Source organism: Oryzias latipes, chromosome 24, assembly GCF_002234675.1.
Source record: "Oryzias latipes chromosome 24, ASM223467v1".
Classification (NCBI taxonomy): domain Eukaryota; kingdom Metazoa; phylum Chordata; class Actinopteri; order Beloniformes; family Adrianichthyidae; genus Oryzias; species Oryzias latipes.
This window is the reverse complement of record NC_019882.2, coordinates 16,715,966-16,731,294: the sequence shown is the minus strand read 5'-3', so window position 1 is coordinate 16,731,294 and position 15,329 is coordinate 16,715,966. Positions and strand designations below refer to the sequence as shown.

The window sequence follows — 15,329 nt, the reverse complement described above, 5'->3', positions numbered from 1 at the left end:
GGTTTGTTGGCAGTTACATAGTTTTGTGCCCAATGGCTTTGCCACATTATTAAATATCATTGTTACGGAAATGTTTTTCCACTCCAATAATCAAATAAAATTGCATCTCATGTGCCTTGCTTTGTGCCAGCAGAGGTAGTTTATCCCTCGAGAGAACAACCCTCTTTCTGTAACCGTAGTAACACGATCCACTGCTGTTTTGACTCTGAAACGGTGTGGTCTGTCTTCTAGCCGCCACAGAGCCCTGGAGAGTTGAACACACGGTGAATCCTGTTTATTCCTTTCCTATTATATTTTTTTAGGCATTTTGCAAGAAATAGAAATTAAATATTCTATTAAATCAAAATGCTTTGATGCATTTAAAGTTTAAAAAATAAAATAAAATCAGAGTGTCCATACTCTACAATGAATTAGTGGAATATATATCTTTATTTTCAGACTGTGATACACTTGCAGTAGAAATTAGATTAACAGCAAATACCAGGGAAATAAATTGCATGTAAGGACACAACCCTTTTTAAAACAGGAACTTATTTTTTTCAGTTTTAGCAGTACATTTATTGTGAAAATCTTGTGGAGTCTGTAGCCTTTGTTAAGCAGAAATGATGGCGTTGTTAACCCTTGTGCTATCCTAGGCACGTTAACATTGGGAGTTGGGTCATCTAGACCCACTAGACAGTGCTCTGAACCTTTTTTCTTCAGTGATTTGTGATCTTCACTGGTGTCCATGGATTACATGAAATCTTTCCACCTTTATCCACCTTTGTCATGGTAGAGAGAACACGTCAATGTAAGGCTGGGCTCATCTAAGATAGCACAAGGGTTACAGAAGCTACAATGACAGAAGCCCTTTGTAAATAAAAACGATCTGCATGGAGTTTGATTCTGCCACAGTTTTAAGAAATAGCTACACTACCTCAACTTTAGAGTTTCTGATAGCCCCATCCCACAAAACAGCATTTCTCTAAGTGTTTCTTCTATTTTTTCCCCAGAGCTTTCACTGAAGTGCAATGGAGGATGGGAAGCCAGTGTGGGCTCCCCACCCAACGGATGGGTTCCAGCTGGGAACCATAGTGGACATCGGATCGGACAGCCTCACCATCGAACCTCTGAAACAGAAGGGAAAGGTACAGTTGATGCATGTGGTTAGGCCTGCACAATAAACCCCAAATTATCGTCATCAGCCTGTGAGACATTCGTGTTTCACAAGACCGCTTAAACTGCAACAAATGGTTCACTTAAATGTCCACACACATGCTTGAAATATCTCATGGCAGTTTGAAGTATTTAATGAATCAAATTGAGCCCTTTACACATTCTACCAATTGGATGGACCCCTTTTACGTCATTGACCAATCGAATTGAGCCTTTTATGTTAAATGCCTGCCTTCTATGTAGACGAGGGTCATTTGGAATATAGTTTACGTTATTCTGACTTTTCTTTAAACAAAAATGGTGCAGTGAAATGAAAATATTCATAGGTTGCAAATACTATTGTCATCACACTATTGATCACTATCGCATATCGCAGGTTTTCCTCACATCGTGAGGAAACGTGATTAAGTTACATGTTTTTTCCACAACATGTTTTATACTCTACAACTGCTGAAACAATAAAGCACCAGGACTTTAAAAAAATACCCTCCAGACTGCCCCCGTCTAATGTATTCAGGTACATTTAGTGACTGATCAAGTGGCTTCTCTCAGCAAGACAAGTACTTATTTTGCTCTTTCCATGTCCTGGAAGTTCACTTTTCCACTGAATAATGTCCTATATCGGCTCTGGCAAAGCTTTTAATGTCACCATTAGTGTGGGAGGCAGCACAGCTTCCTGCCTGACAGCCTTTGAACTTTTCCACGTAAAGGCTGCACTTCCAGTCTTTTCTTTGAAAGATGTTCCTCTGTTTACTGTCAGCTAATAAAGCACGGTGCTGCCGTGGTTCAATGCCACTGTGTGTCTCAGGGTGACTTTGTGTTTGCTCTGTCGAATCGTACCTAAAAGGGAAAGTGCATTGATTCTAATTTGTACAAGCCTTTTCCGCCTGCTCTCCTGAATCTGAATTACAGCCTGTCTCCTCATACAGCTGGTGTCGCTGACTATTAGCAGTTTCTGCAGCAGTTTCACCACAGTCTTTTAGTGGCAATGCAGCTGTTTAAACAGTCTTATTATATTCCTGCACTCATGATCACAGACCGCTTTAAACACCCATTCCAATAAAAATTGTGTTTTTGGTGCTTTTAACATGATCTTGTGGTATTTGTCTCACGATGGAGTACATCTGTAACGAAAATTAAGTGAAAAGAGGCACTTCTGAGCATTTCTTTATTCAAATTATTGTGAATCAGAAGCAAACAAAAAATGTACAGTTTGAAAAAGCCTGTAGCTGTGATGTAAGTGCTACAGTCAGTGTGCGGATGTGTCCACTTGCAGACAAATGGATCCATGTACGTCTTTGTTTTCCTGAGCTGAAATCTGGATCCCAACTGTACGACTGAATAGATCTGAAATTTCTTGCCTTTTTTGTTGCACTGCTAATGTTAAGTTGGAGTTGTAAACCAGCGGTAGAGAGTGTAAATAAGCCACGGTTACATGCGCAAAATATCTTGATCGGATCAATGGTCAGATTAAAATCCAACCGTGTACATGGGATCAGAAAAACTTTTTCCGATTAGAACGAACGTTCACATGGTCACACTTTCGGTTGGAATAAATCAGTTGCACATGCGCAGTAGTGTTGAAAATACTGGAAGAGGAAATGAGTCCTGTTGTAAACAAACCTAGCTGCCACATACATTCATGCAGCAGCTCCGTAATATACGAGACGATCTTCCAAACATGCTTTTATTAATGTTATGAATATTATGAAGCGCCTGTTTGCTCATCATTTTATTTTTAATCTGTGTGGTCATTGCTTTTTTTTGTGGAAGAACGGAGCTGGAAGAAGTCAGGACTAAGAGAGGCTAACATGCGCTAACAACATTAGCCTTGTTGGATGAACACAAAATGCATGCGGGAAATGCTGCAATCTGCATCTTGGCTGCACATAAATTGTGGGAATAACATCAGCCTTTATTTAGTCGGGACACGACTGGAAACACAAATCCACGTGATTGTTTGAACGGTCTCTGAGGACTGAGCGGCATTTCTGCTTTGAAAAGCTCACACACCGCCCCAAAGCCGCTGTGTGACATGGTTCTACTGACTCCGGCAGCTGCTAACCCAGAGCGGCTGGACGCATCGCAGTCCGAAGTCTTCCACATGTAACAAAACAAAACGCACACGTAACAAAGCATCCTCCCTTCCCCTCAAACACAAAGTTATAAATCCGGCTGCTCTGCTCAGAGACACCGGCACCTGAGCCCGGACCGGGCAGGGTCCAGACGTCAAGGGGTACGAAGCGCCCCCTCGTGAGGGGTGTAAGAGAGGGGAGAGGCGAAAAGCCAACGCGGCAAGGGCGGAGCGGCGCTTCTCCCCGGGCGTTCGCAGAGCACCCGGTCGGTCCTGTTTGCGCTCCAAAGCTTTCTCTCAGCGAAACACCGTCTATGCATGATGTAAACCAGAGCAGAAGTGACACACGATCGGAATGAACCGTTTACATGAACAACGATCGGATCAACCATCGGCATAACCCACCTATCTCGATCGGAAAAAGACCGAACAAATCTGATCGGGGCAGAGTATTCCAAACGGCGTGTTTACATGACGCATTTTCCTTGCGATCAGGCTTTCTTTCCGAATACTTTTGCCCATGTAAACGCAGCTTATGAAGAAAGGTGAGAATTCAGGGCAGGCTTACTCCCTTTCAACTGTCCCACCCACAACTCAGTTGTCCTAATGAACTCCTGCTGCTCTGCAGAAACTATGTCCTAGAAAACGACACAGGTTTATTGATTTAGGCTAAAATCATACCAATTAAAGATCCACTGGGAACTCTTTGAACATAGATCATGATTAGGACTTTAAGGAAGAACATTTCCAAACACTTGGTCATCTCTATAACGCTGAGCATTTTTGTGTTAGCACCATGAAATGAAGTGTCATGGTACATAAAGTTGCATTTTGCAGACATTTTATGTCTTTAAGGTGAAACTTCCCTACCAAAAGATTCTGCTTTGTGTGTTTTTCTTTGTTTTTTTTTTGGTGGTAGATGTTTTGTCAGAGCTAAATGTTTATAAAGGACTTTATGTGAGAGGAGGCTGTCCATCTGCAGTAGGGTTTTATTGTTTTATTGAATCCTGTAATAGTGTGAAGAAATAAAAACAAAGTCCAGTTTATGCGGCTGCAGCCACTTTGTGCCAGTGTCTTACCTAGTGCTGTGTCACATGCGGAGGAGGATGCTCTTTCAAAATAAAAGCAGAGTCTTTGTCCTTTTGAGGTGACCTTAAAGGTAAAAATATATGAATGAACTTTAGAGCTTCGTTTTGATATAAAGGTCAGTAAAATGCTTTACTGGCAGTAAGTAAAGTACATAATGAAGCTGCTCCTCATGTAAAAGTCACTTTTTCCCGTCTCAGATTATTAGTCTTGCATCATGTCTTCCGTTTTTCCTCACGTGGCTTTTTTACATAGAAAAACCATTTCGTTTTCAGAGACCATTAGGAAAATACAACAACTGGAATGAATAAGAGGACTGTACGTCACCTCAGCACTGCAGCCTTTGGGGCTCAGAGGCCAGTTAAAAAGGCCTGGAAAAAAACAACCTTAAGCCTCTAGCAGCAACTTTTTGTTTTTTAAGTCATAGAAATGCATCGCAGCCCTGCGTTCAAAAACTCTGGGGTCACATGTCCTCCTAAACCCTTCAGAATGAGCTCAGCTTGAAGAATGTGAGCTGCTGAAAACCAGAGCAGCAAAGAGTTCAGTCAATGCAGATTATGGAAGAAACTGCTGCACTTCAGCTCAATGTTGTTCTTCCTACCAAAAACGTCTGTTAAATGTCAAAAGCTTAGCAACCGATGAATTACAAAATACAGGCATGAACCTTAAGTTTACAGAACATTTTGCTGCAACCTAAAACGTATGGAGTTGTGTGTGGATTGTTACTATAAGGAAATATCGGATTGGTCCAAAACGAAACAGACTTGTTGGTGAATAGAGAAATAGATTTTTGTTTTGAGCTCATCGTACATTACGTTATCTAAAAATGTCAAACTTTTTGCTTTATTTTTTAAAGATGAGCTTTCTTTTAAAATGATAGATTATGGAAGGTAAAAAACAGGAAAAGTAAAATAAAATTTATTGTAGAGCAATAATTCTTTTTATGGCTTTTTAAAAAAAAATTCCCCTTTAGATTCAAACTACATAAATAGATCATTTTAATCAGTTGGTTGGATTCAATGTTTTTTTTTAATCAAACATTTATGGTAAGTAAATGGAAAGTAGTGAACTGTTTTACTTTGTATGTGTTTCATCCATTACAGTGATTTTATTAAGTTGGATGTTTTGCTCAAAGACACAATGACTGCTCTGGAGTTTGAACCCTCAGCAGGCTTTTTGGAGGGCTGTTAGCTAGAACCACATCACAGGGCCACAAAGAGGACCTCTAAAAAAAAGAATAGATTTTTTAAAATTTTTCTCATGATAGAAGTAAAAACCAAAACTACAACTCAAAATCATCAGACTTTCCTTCTCAACATTTGCATTCACATGTGATATTTTCATGGATGTTTCATGATCATTTCTTTCTTCCCAGACTTTTTTGGCTCCGATAAACCAAGTCTTCCCCGCTGAGGATGAAGTCGACAAACACGTGGAGGATAACTGTGAGACCTGTCACACTCTTTCTCTCTCACCATGTTATTGAGGATAAATCATATATACATGCATTACATATATATACAGTACTGTGCAAAGATTTTTGGGCAGCTGTGAAGAAAGGCTGCAAACCAAGAATCCTTTCAAAATTAGATGTTTGTTTTCAGAATCCTTTCTTTTCATTAAAATGCAGCGAATGACCAAAAGAGTCATCAATATTTGGCATGAGCGCCCTTTCCCTTCAGAACTGCATCAGTTCTTCTGGTTCCCTCGCTCCCAGTTGATGAAGGAACTCAGCTGGTGGGTTGTTTCCAAACTAACCTCAGATCTTCTGTGGATGGGGGCTCAATCTTCTGCCTCTTTGTGAAGTCCCAGACACACAACGTGATGTTGACATCAGGGTTATGTGTGGACCGTGCCATCCTGTTTCCGCTGAAGGGATTTCTTAATGACTTAATGACTGTTCGGGTTTGTACACATACGCCTCATAGATGGTTTCTGTGTGATGGAAAAGTATCTGCCGGTACTTCTCAGTTCCGAGAACACCATTTCAACTCCATTTGTGTGCCCGAAATGCTCAAGAAACCTCCAACCATGCTTCACTGGCGCCTACAGTTTTTGATTATTGCATCGCTCTCCAGTTCTGCTACAGACTATTACTAAAAATTGGAAGTCATCAATCCAGTGTACAGCATCCCTGTGTTTTCCTGCATACTTGAGTTGCTCGGTCTTGTTTCTATTTTAAGATGTCTGTCTTTTTATCTGCACCTCTTCCATGAAGACACTTCTGGTGATGATTTCATGGGTAGTAGATGGGTTTACCTGGCTGCCACTGGTTTCTGTCTGTTCAGAACTGATAGAACTGCTGAATATCTACTGATAAGCATCTGCTCCCCTAATTTCTTTGGCCGACCGCTACGTCTACAATCCTCAATGCTTCTCTCTGCTTTTGCAGATGCCTCGATTCCTGTTGCTGTGCTCAATCTTTCCATGATATGAAGCTATCTTTCATAGCCCCACCTTGGTAGTAAAGTTGGACTGTTTCTTACCCAGTTTGAAGCCTCCTACACTGCTTTTTTAGTTTCAGTTCATGACTGAGTTTCAACCTACATGTGGCATTGATGATTATCAGCACTAGTTTGGAATAAATAGTTGATCAACCTTGTGAACCTGTAAGACATGGATCGGACAGTCAAACCTGTAAGACATTGACCTTTATAAATGAATAAAAAAACAAAACAATCATTAGTTTTGTTTCTTAAAGGATTCTTCACCTGCCTAAACTTTTTGCACGGTGCTCTATAAATTATTAAAGATGCAACCTCATTGTGTGTTTGTGCTCCTCAGGCTCTCTCATGTACTTGAATGAAGCCACTTTGCTCAACAACATTCGAGTGAGATACAGCAAAGACAAGATTTATGTAAGTGCTGCTTTTGGAAAGATTTTATAACAAACTTACATTTATTTGTTTAAAACGATTCTAACTTTGTCCAAATAGAGTATTTATAAACTCTTGTTAGCTATTTAAAATGACTTTTTTCTGTTGTTGCATGTTTTCTGAACGGAAAAAAGGATTTAATTATTTCACTTCTCTGTCAGATTTTTTTTGCTGCTGCAGCTTTTACAGTATCACCAGTTTAAAATGATCTGAGTATTTACTTTTCAGCCCTTGTGCTTAGGGTTTATAAGCATACTTTGCATGTTATGTATGACCATCCAACCATCTCCTGTCCAGAACAGCAGTTTCAGCCGGGTGTCAGCAGCTTGTGTTTTTCAGCCGTAAAATCATCGTCTTCACAAAAATAGAGCTGCTCTGTCACAAACCTGAGTACCCAGCACCCAGGTGTGTGTTGCCCTGAAGGGCCGCAGCTGAGGTCAACGTGGACAGGAGTGGATGAACACTGACATCTAGTGTCCATTCAGGGTAGTGCGCTGCTAAACTGAATTGCCATTTTTTTCTCCGAACCCCTACTTCAGGGGTGGGCAATTCCAGGCCTCGAGGGCCGGTGTGTCTGCATGATTTCCAGATAGTCTTGCCCTACTCATGACTGATTACTTGGTTCAGGTGTGTCCAGCCAATAATCTTGCCCTACTCATGGCTGATTACCTGGTTCAGGTGTGTCCAGCCAATTAGAACATGCCAGAGCAGGGTATGCTGGAAAACATGCAGGAATGCGGCCCTCAGTGCCCACCTCTGCCCTACTTGATTTTGTTTCTTCAAAGAAACGAGATGAAGGAAAAGATGAGATGAGACAGTCGACCTTGGTTAAGGTTGACACATTTTAACAATATCTGTGGCACAATTAAATCATGAAAGCCGCTTCCCCCCCATTCATCTATTTTTCAGAACAGGAGAATTTAACTAATTTGTAAGATCTTGTATATTGATTGAATTAAATAAAGATGTTGGGTTTAGAAGCCTTTTAGAGAAGGGATATCATTACTTTAATGACTTCAATGTCTCTTATGTGGTGTTTAATGGATTTAAGAGTTTAAAGACTCCAATGAAAACTGTATTTTTGGTGTTTTAAACATCTTGCTGAAATTTGTCATGATTCCTCATATATAAGGAAAAGAAATTTATACGTCACAAATACAATCTTTTTCAAACTGCATCTTTTCGTCTCCTCCTGATTCACAACGATTTGAATGAAGAAATGCTCTTAATTGCGTAATACTCTTGATTAGGCCTGATCAATAAATCTCAAATTTAGCGTTATTGCGATATTAAGCTGCGCAATACGCATATTGCAAAAGTTGCCGAAAGTTGAGATAAACGGTAACCTTAAATGTGCTAAAACAATCTTAAGGCAACTTAAAGTATTTAACAAATCAAATAAATCCTTTAGCATTTGACAAATTGGATGGGGCCCCCCCCAACTATGTAGATTAGGGTCAATGTGTAATTTAAGTTATGTTGACTGTTTATTTAAATTAAACTGTTGCATTAAAAAGGAAATTATGTATTTAGTTGTTTTACTTTTTGTTCATGTGTCACAATTTACATCGTCATTGCAATATTGATCACTAATATCGCAAAGCACAGGTTTTACTTATATCCTGCAGCCCTACTCTTAATAATCTTCATTTTCCTAATCTGTCCTTCGTCATGAGAAAAATGCCACAAGAACATGTTAAAAACACCAAAAACAGCATTTTCATTAAAGTGAGTCTTCAAAGAGAAAAAAACTGTCTGATTTAGGAGTTCTATGGTCTTCAACGTTAAACCGTTTTTATTATTTACTAAAACATTCAAAACTTGAATAAGCTTTATTAAGCTCTGGAATACATTTTTATCACCTGTTGTCTTTGTTTTTCCTCCTCTACCAGACGTTTGTAGCCAACATTTTGATCGCCATCAATCCATACTATGATATCCCAAAGCTTTACTCACCAGAAACCATCAAACAGTACCGGGGGCGGTCTTTGGGGACGCTGCCGCCACACGTCTATGCCATCGGTGGGTAAACCTACGTTCCCCTTTAGGTTTGAACAAGAAACGAGTTGTCGTTTCTTGTTTGTTGCCCTGCAGGCTTGAGCATAATCTCTTCAAATACTTTCATGACAAATCTGTCTTTTTCAGTCTTCTGTTCTAACTGGACTCTTTGTGTGACCATAGTTGTTAAACTCTGCATGTTTTCACCAAATCTATTTTGTTCTGAGTCAGGCTGAGTGTTTTTCTGTGATGATAAAGAAAAAATTAAACATTTCTAGTGTTGAATTATTTTCTTTGAATGTTTGATAAAAATCCTCTTGAAAACAAACCAAAATTTCTTTCTATTTTTTAATCTTTTTTGAAGCATTGATGCGTCTACATAAGATGACTCTGTACTTTGGTATTTTTTGATAAAAGTAAATCCGTCTTTATTTCTTTTTTGTTCTTTTTGATCTGTCCTCCAGTTCAGCTTGGGTCCTCTCCAGGACCTTTGTAGTTATTAAAGTTTGGCGTTCGATATCTCTGTGATTATTGGGGTCAGCTTTGTGCCTTTGAGGCAGAGAACTGTAATCTACCAGCCTAACCCGTCTGTGTGCCGTTTCAGCCGATAAGGCATACAGGGACATGAAGGTCCTGAAGATGAGCCAGTCCATCATCGTCTCAGGAGAGTCCGGCGCCGGCAAGACCGAAAACACCAAGTTTGTACTCAGGTGTGACCAAGATTTCTGCAGTTTTACAAAAATATGTCTTTACATTTAGCTTTTAGCTGCATTTTTCCTTCAAATTAGTTTTTAAAAAAGTTTAGATTATAGTGTGCATTTCAAAATGAAACTCCTTTTCAAGCCCAGCTTATGAAGTCTTTCTAACACAAGACAAAATCAGATTGGACATTTGCTAAATTGATTTCTGGAAAACAGAACAATGACTCTCCTGGTCTTTCAGGTACTTGACAACCTCGTATGGAACAGGCCAGGATATAGATGAGAGGATAGTGGAAGGTAATCATTTCGTTCTCCTCTTCAGCTTGTTTCATCTCCTGCTTTTTTTGTTTTGTGACTCGACTCTCTCCTCTCTGCAGCTAACCCCTTGTTGGAGGCTTTCGGGAATGCAAAAACCGTTCGGAACAACAACAGCAGTCGTTTCGGGAAGTTTGTGGAAATTCATTTCAATGAGAAGGTGCTTCCACGTGTTTTTAGTAGAGTTGTAGGTGGAAAGTTGTGAATTAAAAACGATACCCTGTGGCTCGACTTTGAGAGCTAAATCTGTTTTTTTGTTTACAGAACTGCTTTTATTTTGACAGAAAACCCTTTTTTATTGCCCTTGGAGTGTTCCCCTTAGGGGACGACACAGCGAGTCATCCACCTCCATCTATTCCTCTCCTCTGCATCCTCCTGGCTTTGCCCCTCATGTAGTGAAGGAGTCGGGCTGAGTCGCTCATCTTCAGGACCTTCAGGCCTATAGGAAGACCGCATTCTTTCTTAGTGGTCTTCCTTTAAGCCTCTTTCCTTGTAGTTCCTCACAACGTGTCCAAACATCTCAACCTGCTTCGCTGCATTTAACATCACACCTTCATCTTCCAACCTCAGAGTCATCACCTTTTCCCTTAACCTACAGAAGACTTTGAGCAAACTCCTCTTTCAAAACTTGACCCTGCTCCAAAAATCCATAAGCTTTGCTCTCTTTAGTGTTCTCTGTCAAAGTTTCCTACATTCAAAGTTACTCTAAGGGTCTGCCACCTTTAAAGCTAAATGAGCCATTAGGGCCAGTTTCTTGTTGAGCCAAAAAGTCCCACGTCACTATTTAGACAAAGGAAAAAAAAACTTAATTTTTTTGTGGCCATTAGACCATTTGTTTATAAAATGTAGCCTTTAAATATTTACATTAATTGGATTAAAATAGTGTTACATTTTATTATTATTTTTTTGACAGCAGCACATACAAATTCTTAATTCTCTAAAATACAGCCTGTTTCAAATAAGATCCTTCTGCTGCAGCAGATTTAATTGAATAAAAAATGCTATAAAGTCAAATCAAACATGGTATTTTCTATCATCTCCTTTTACCATCAAATATAAACAAGATAACATTGGGAGGATTTAATTTCTTCAAAGAAAAACAACACAACCTATAGGTTATTTGTTAATGCAATTAACTTTGCCCTCCTAACAGCATCTGGATTTTGTGCTTTAGGTTTATTCTAGTAATAAACCTCTCTGACTATCCTTTTGCTCAGTCATCTGACATGTTTTAAATCTAAACAATGACAAAACTAAAAACAAATTAACCAAATTTACCAAACCAATACTTATTTAAACCGTTAGCATTTTTTTTCCAAGTCAAAGAACCACAAGGGAGGAATAAAAGAGCGGCATGTGGCTCCGGAGCTTTGGGTTGCAAACCCTTGCCCTACACTCCTGCCTTTCCTCTTCTTTCTTTGCCTAAGAACACGCCTTCCTCCTCTCCTTTGGCCAACAGTGTTTCCATTTCCATCAGCACCCTTTAGGTCAACAGCTCCAAGGTTATTGTTCCATTACCCATTCTGCTGATTAATTTGGCTTCGTTTTTTCCCTCTGTGCCCCTCATCAGGCATCTCCACTGCCCTGCTTCTTTTGCAGCGTACCCTGCTATAGTAATGGCTGATCAGCTGGATTGAGTGGGCCCAGTTTCTGATTGACTGAGCGCACCTGATCCAGGTGATTAGTATTTACTGAAGCAGGCTTAGCTGCAAAACAAGCGGGGTTGGGGGCCACAAGGTCTGGACTATGGACGGGTGCTCAGAACTATTCTGCCCCCTTGAGCCACCTCAGAAACTTGCAAAAAAATACAATTTTATGTGAACCCAGATTTCCAGCAGGTGCTCTTTTGTCTTGGTCTCTGCTGACCAGCATGGAATCAGTAAACATGTTCATTTCAGTGTATGATCAAAATTCTCTTGGCTCCATTGTTTTAATTACCTTGCCTTTGTTTTTTAGTCTTTCAAAGCTCTGTTTGTTTTGATCTAGTTTTTTTTAAGACTGCTCAATAGGTCTGAGATATGGAGTATAGCTGTAGGGAGCAAAGATAACTGAATGTGAGGACTGAAAGGGTTTATTGTTGCTGTGCTTCTCATCAGAACGCTGTCGTGGGCGGCTTTGTTTCTCACTACCTGCTGGAAAAGTCCAGGATATGCAGACAAGGCCCCGAGGAGAGAAACTACCACATCTTCTACCGCCTGTGTGCTGGAGCTTCTGAAGACATCAGACAGAAGTTCCACCTCAGCTCACCGGACACTTTCAGGGTACGAACAGTCCGACTCTGCTGTATGGCACACCAATGAGAGGTCCATATTTCATTGTGCTTTAAAGAAACTAGACAGACTTTCTTCCTTGTGATTTTTACCACAAAAGCATCAGACAAACCCTGTCGAGCTTTGAATTGTCAAGTGCAGATGGTGTTATGACAGTCGTGGACACTAGAGGGCAGCACCATCTCAAGAAGAGCCTCACTCTAATTCACTTCAATTTTATTTGTATAGCCCAAATTCACAACAGTCGTCTCAATGGGCTTCGTACCGGTAATTGTAAAGTAAAATACAATCAAAAATTCTAAATGCATAGAATTCAATGGAATAATACAAAACTGTAACTAATCAGACTAAACTAAATGGACATCCCTGCCCTTAGACCTTCCTTCGCGGTAAGGAAAAACCCCTAAAAAAAAGAAAAACAGATTCCGGAAAAAACGAAGAAACCTCAGGGTTGTCCGCATGGAGAGATCCTCCCCCAGGACGAACAGGCGATTTACCAGAACTCATAGAGAACTATTAATAACTTATCTAACACTACAACTGCATATTTAAAATCCAGCAAATGATCTTCATCCAGATGAAGTTGGGGGACGGCTGGGGGCGCGAGACAAGCTGAAGACGGGATCCACAGCCAGGTGTAGGAGCAGTAGTAGATGCAAGCCAGAGACGAGGTTCTTGGTCAGCTACAGGAGCACAGATGAGCCAACTGGAATCTGGAAGCACTCCCACTCCCCAGGAGGAGAGACCTAAATGATAAATAAATGATCAAGAATAGAGGAGAGAAGGAGAGTAGAAGTAGGCGAGAATAGAGGACAGAACCGCAGTGCACCATAGCTACCCCAGCTTCTAACTTCTAGCAGCCTAGTGACAACTTTATTGTTAAGTTTAATTTAAAAAAAATAACAGTACGGTAAATAATCTCTGAACACTAGCTAGTCTGACAATAAGCCTGTCCAAAGAGGAATGTTTTCAGTCTAACTTTGAATGTTAGAACTATGTCGGCCTTTCTTACATGAGCTGGGAGTTTATTCCATAAGACAGGGGCTTGGTGGCTAAACGCTCTACCTCCAACTGTACTTTTACTAATTCTAGGAACCACAAGCAGTCCTGCATTTTGAGAGCAAAGTGTTCTGTTTGGATGGTAAGGGACTATGAGGTCTTTGATATAGGATGGGGCCATTCCATGTATGGCCTTATAGGTTAGCAGGAGGGTCTTGAACTTAATTCTATAATCAACTGGGAGCCAGAGAAGTGAAACCAACACAGGAGTGATGTGATCTCTTCTGTTAGTTCCTGCTAACAATCTAGCTGCTGCATTCTGAACAAGCTGGAGATTTCTTAAGGAACTCTTAGGACACGCTGCTAACAAAGAGTTACAGTAATCCAGTCTAGACGTAACAAATGCATGGATGAGTTTTTCAGCATCACTCTTAGAAAGTATATTTCTGATCTTAGCAATATTCCGCAGGTGAAAAATTACAGTTCTACACGCCTGAGATATGTGAGCCTTAAATGATAAATCCTGGTCAAATAAAACCTCAAGGTTTCTAACTGTGGAATTGGAGGTTGCACTTACACCATCCAGGGAGACTATCTGATCAGACAGAGCATCTCTGAGGTTTTTAGGACCTAGTATAAAGACCTCAGTTTCTTCTGGGTTCAAGAGGAGGTAATTAATTGTCATCCAGGTCTTGATGTCTTTTATGCAGGAATTCAGTTTCTCTATATTGTCATTCTGGTCAGGTTTAATGGATAAATACAGCTGCGTATCGTCAGCATAACAATGAAAATTAATGCTGTGTTTCCTGATTATATTTCCTAGGGGTAGCATATAAAGCGTAAACAGGATGGATCCTAAAACTGAGCCCTGTGGGACTCCGTAGTTAACTCGAGTGCGATGAGAGGACTGTCCATTTACATGAACAGACTGGTACCTATCGGATAGATAGGATTCAACCCTACTGGAGAGCAGATCCTCTGATCCCTATGTCATGCTCTAACCTTTGGAGTACCTTGGAGCACTATCAACCTTTAGGTTGATAGTGCTCCAAGGTACTATCAACCTAAAGGTACTATCAACTATCAACTAGGTTGATAGTGTCAAAGACTGCACTGAGGTCTAACAGGACCAGGGTATGGAAAGTATTCCCTTTTCTGAGGCCAGTAATAAGTCATTAGAGACTCTAACTAGTGCAGTTGCCGTGCTGTGGTGAGGTTTAAACCCAGACTGAAAGTCTTCAAAGTGGCTGTTGTCCTGTAGGTGGCGGTAAAGCTGCTTACCAGTTGCTCACATTCTGTTTGGGTTTCTACCTGTGCTGAAAGGAGAATGTTGGAGGATTAAAGGTTTACCTTCAGGTTTGTTGAGAAATTCTCAGTAATTGCAGGATTTGAAAGAACCCCGAACTCCGTTGCTGGCTGTTCCTCACATGAAGCTCGGAATATAGATTTTTACTTGTCTGGCGAGTTGACATCAGAGCTTTAAAGTTTAATCTCTAAATGTGCTGAGAGTTCATATAAAAACGTAGAAAACAGTTTTCTGCAGGTTCAAGGTGTTATTGGATCACACAGCAAAGTAAAATCTAAAATCGGGACCCTAACCGGCTTTCTTTGGTCTGCTGTGACGCTCCTATTTCTTTTCATCTGCTGCGATGAAAGCAAAAAAAAAATCCTCTGGGAGTTTTCTTTTACAGACCTTCCATTGGCAGCCCCTCCTTTCAGAATTTGTTCTCACCTGTGCTTTAAAGTGCTGACGCTTGCTCTGCTGGTGTTCCCCCGGAGCTTATCACACCTCTTGCCGTTACTTCAGTGGCATTTAACGACATCACATATCTGCAGTTCTCCCTGCTGGGTTAGA

The 15,329-nt window shown here is 40.4% G+C and overlaps 1 protein-coding gene across 10 annotated transcripts in view; it reads left to right on the top strand.

Moving 5' to 3' along the window:
- Positions 1-15,329, top strand: part of myo6 (myosin VI) — a 129,630-nt gene that overhangs the window by 16,764 nt on the left and 97,537 nt on the right. For all 10 annotated transcript variants that reach the window (XM_011491916.3, XM_011491913.3, XM_011491912.3 and 7 more), the window contains exons 2-9: positions 993-1,127; positions 5,691-5,760; positions 7,100-7,173; positions 9,084-9,213; positions 9,794-9,899; positions 10,132-10,187; positions 10,268-10,365; positions 12,302-12,466. In XM_011491916.3, the coding sequence (XP_011490218.1) occupies positions 1,011-1,127; positions 5,691-5,760; positions 7,100-7,173; positions 9,084-9,213; positions 9,794-9,899; positions 10,132-10,187; positions 10,268-10,365; positions 12,302-12,466 (816 nt within the window). In that variant the 5' untranslated portion in view covers positions 993-1,010. The remainder of the gene's footprint in view (positions 1-992; positions 1,128-5,690; positions 5,761-7,099; positions 7,174-9,083; positions 9,214-9,793; positions 9,900-10,131; positions 10,188-10,267; positions 10,366-12,301; positions 12,467-15,329) is intronic.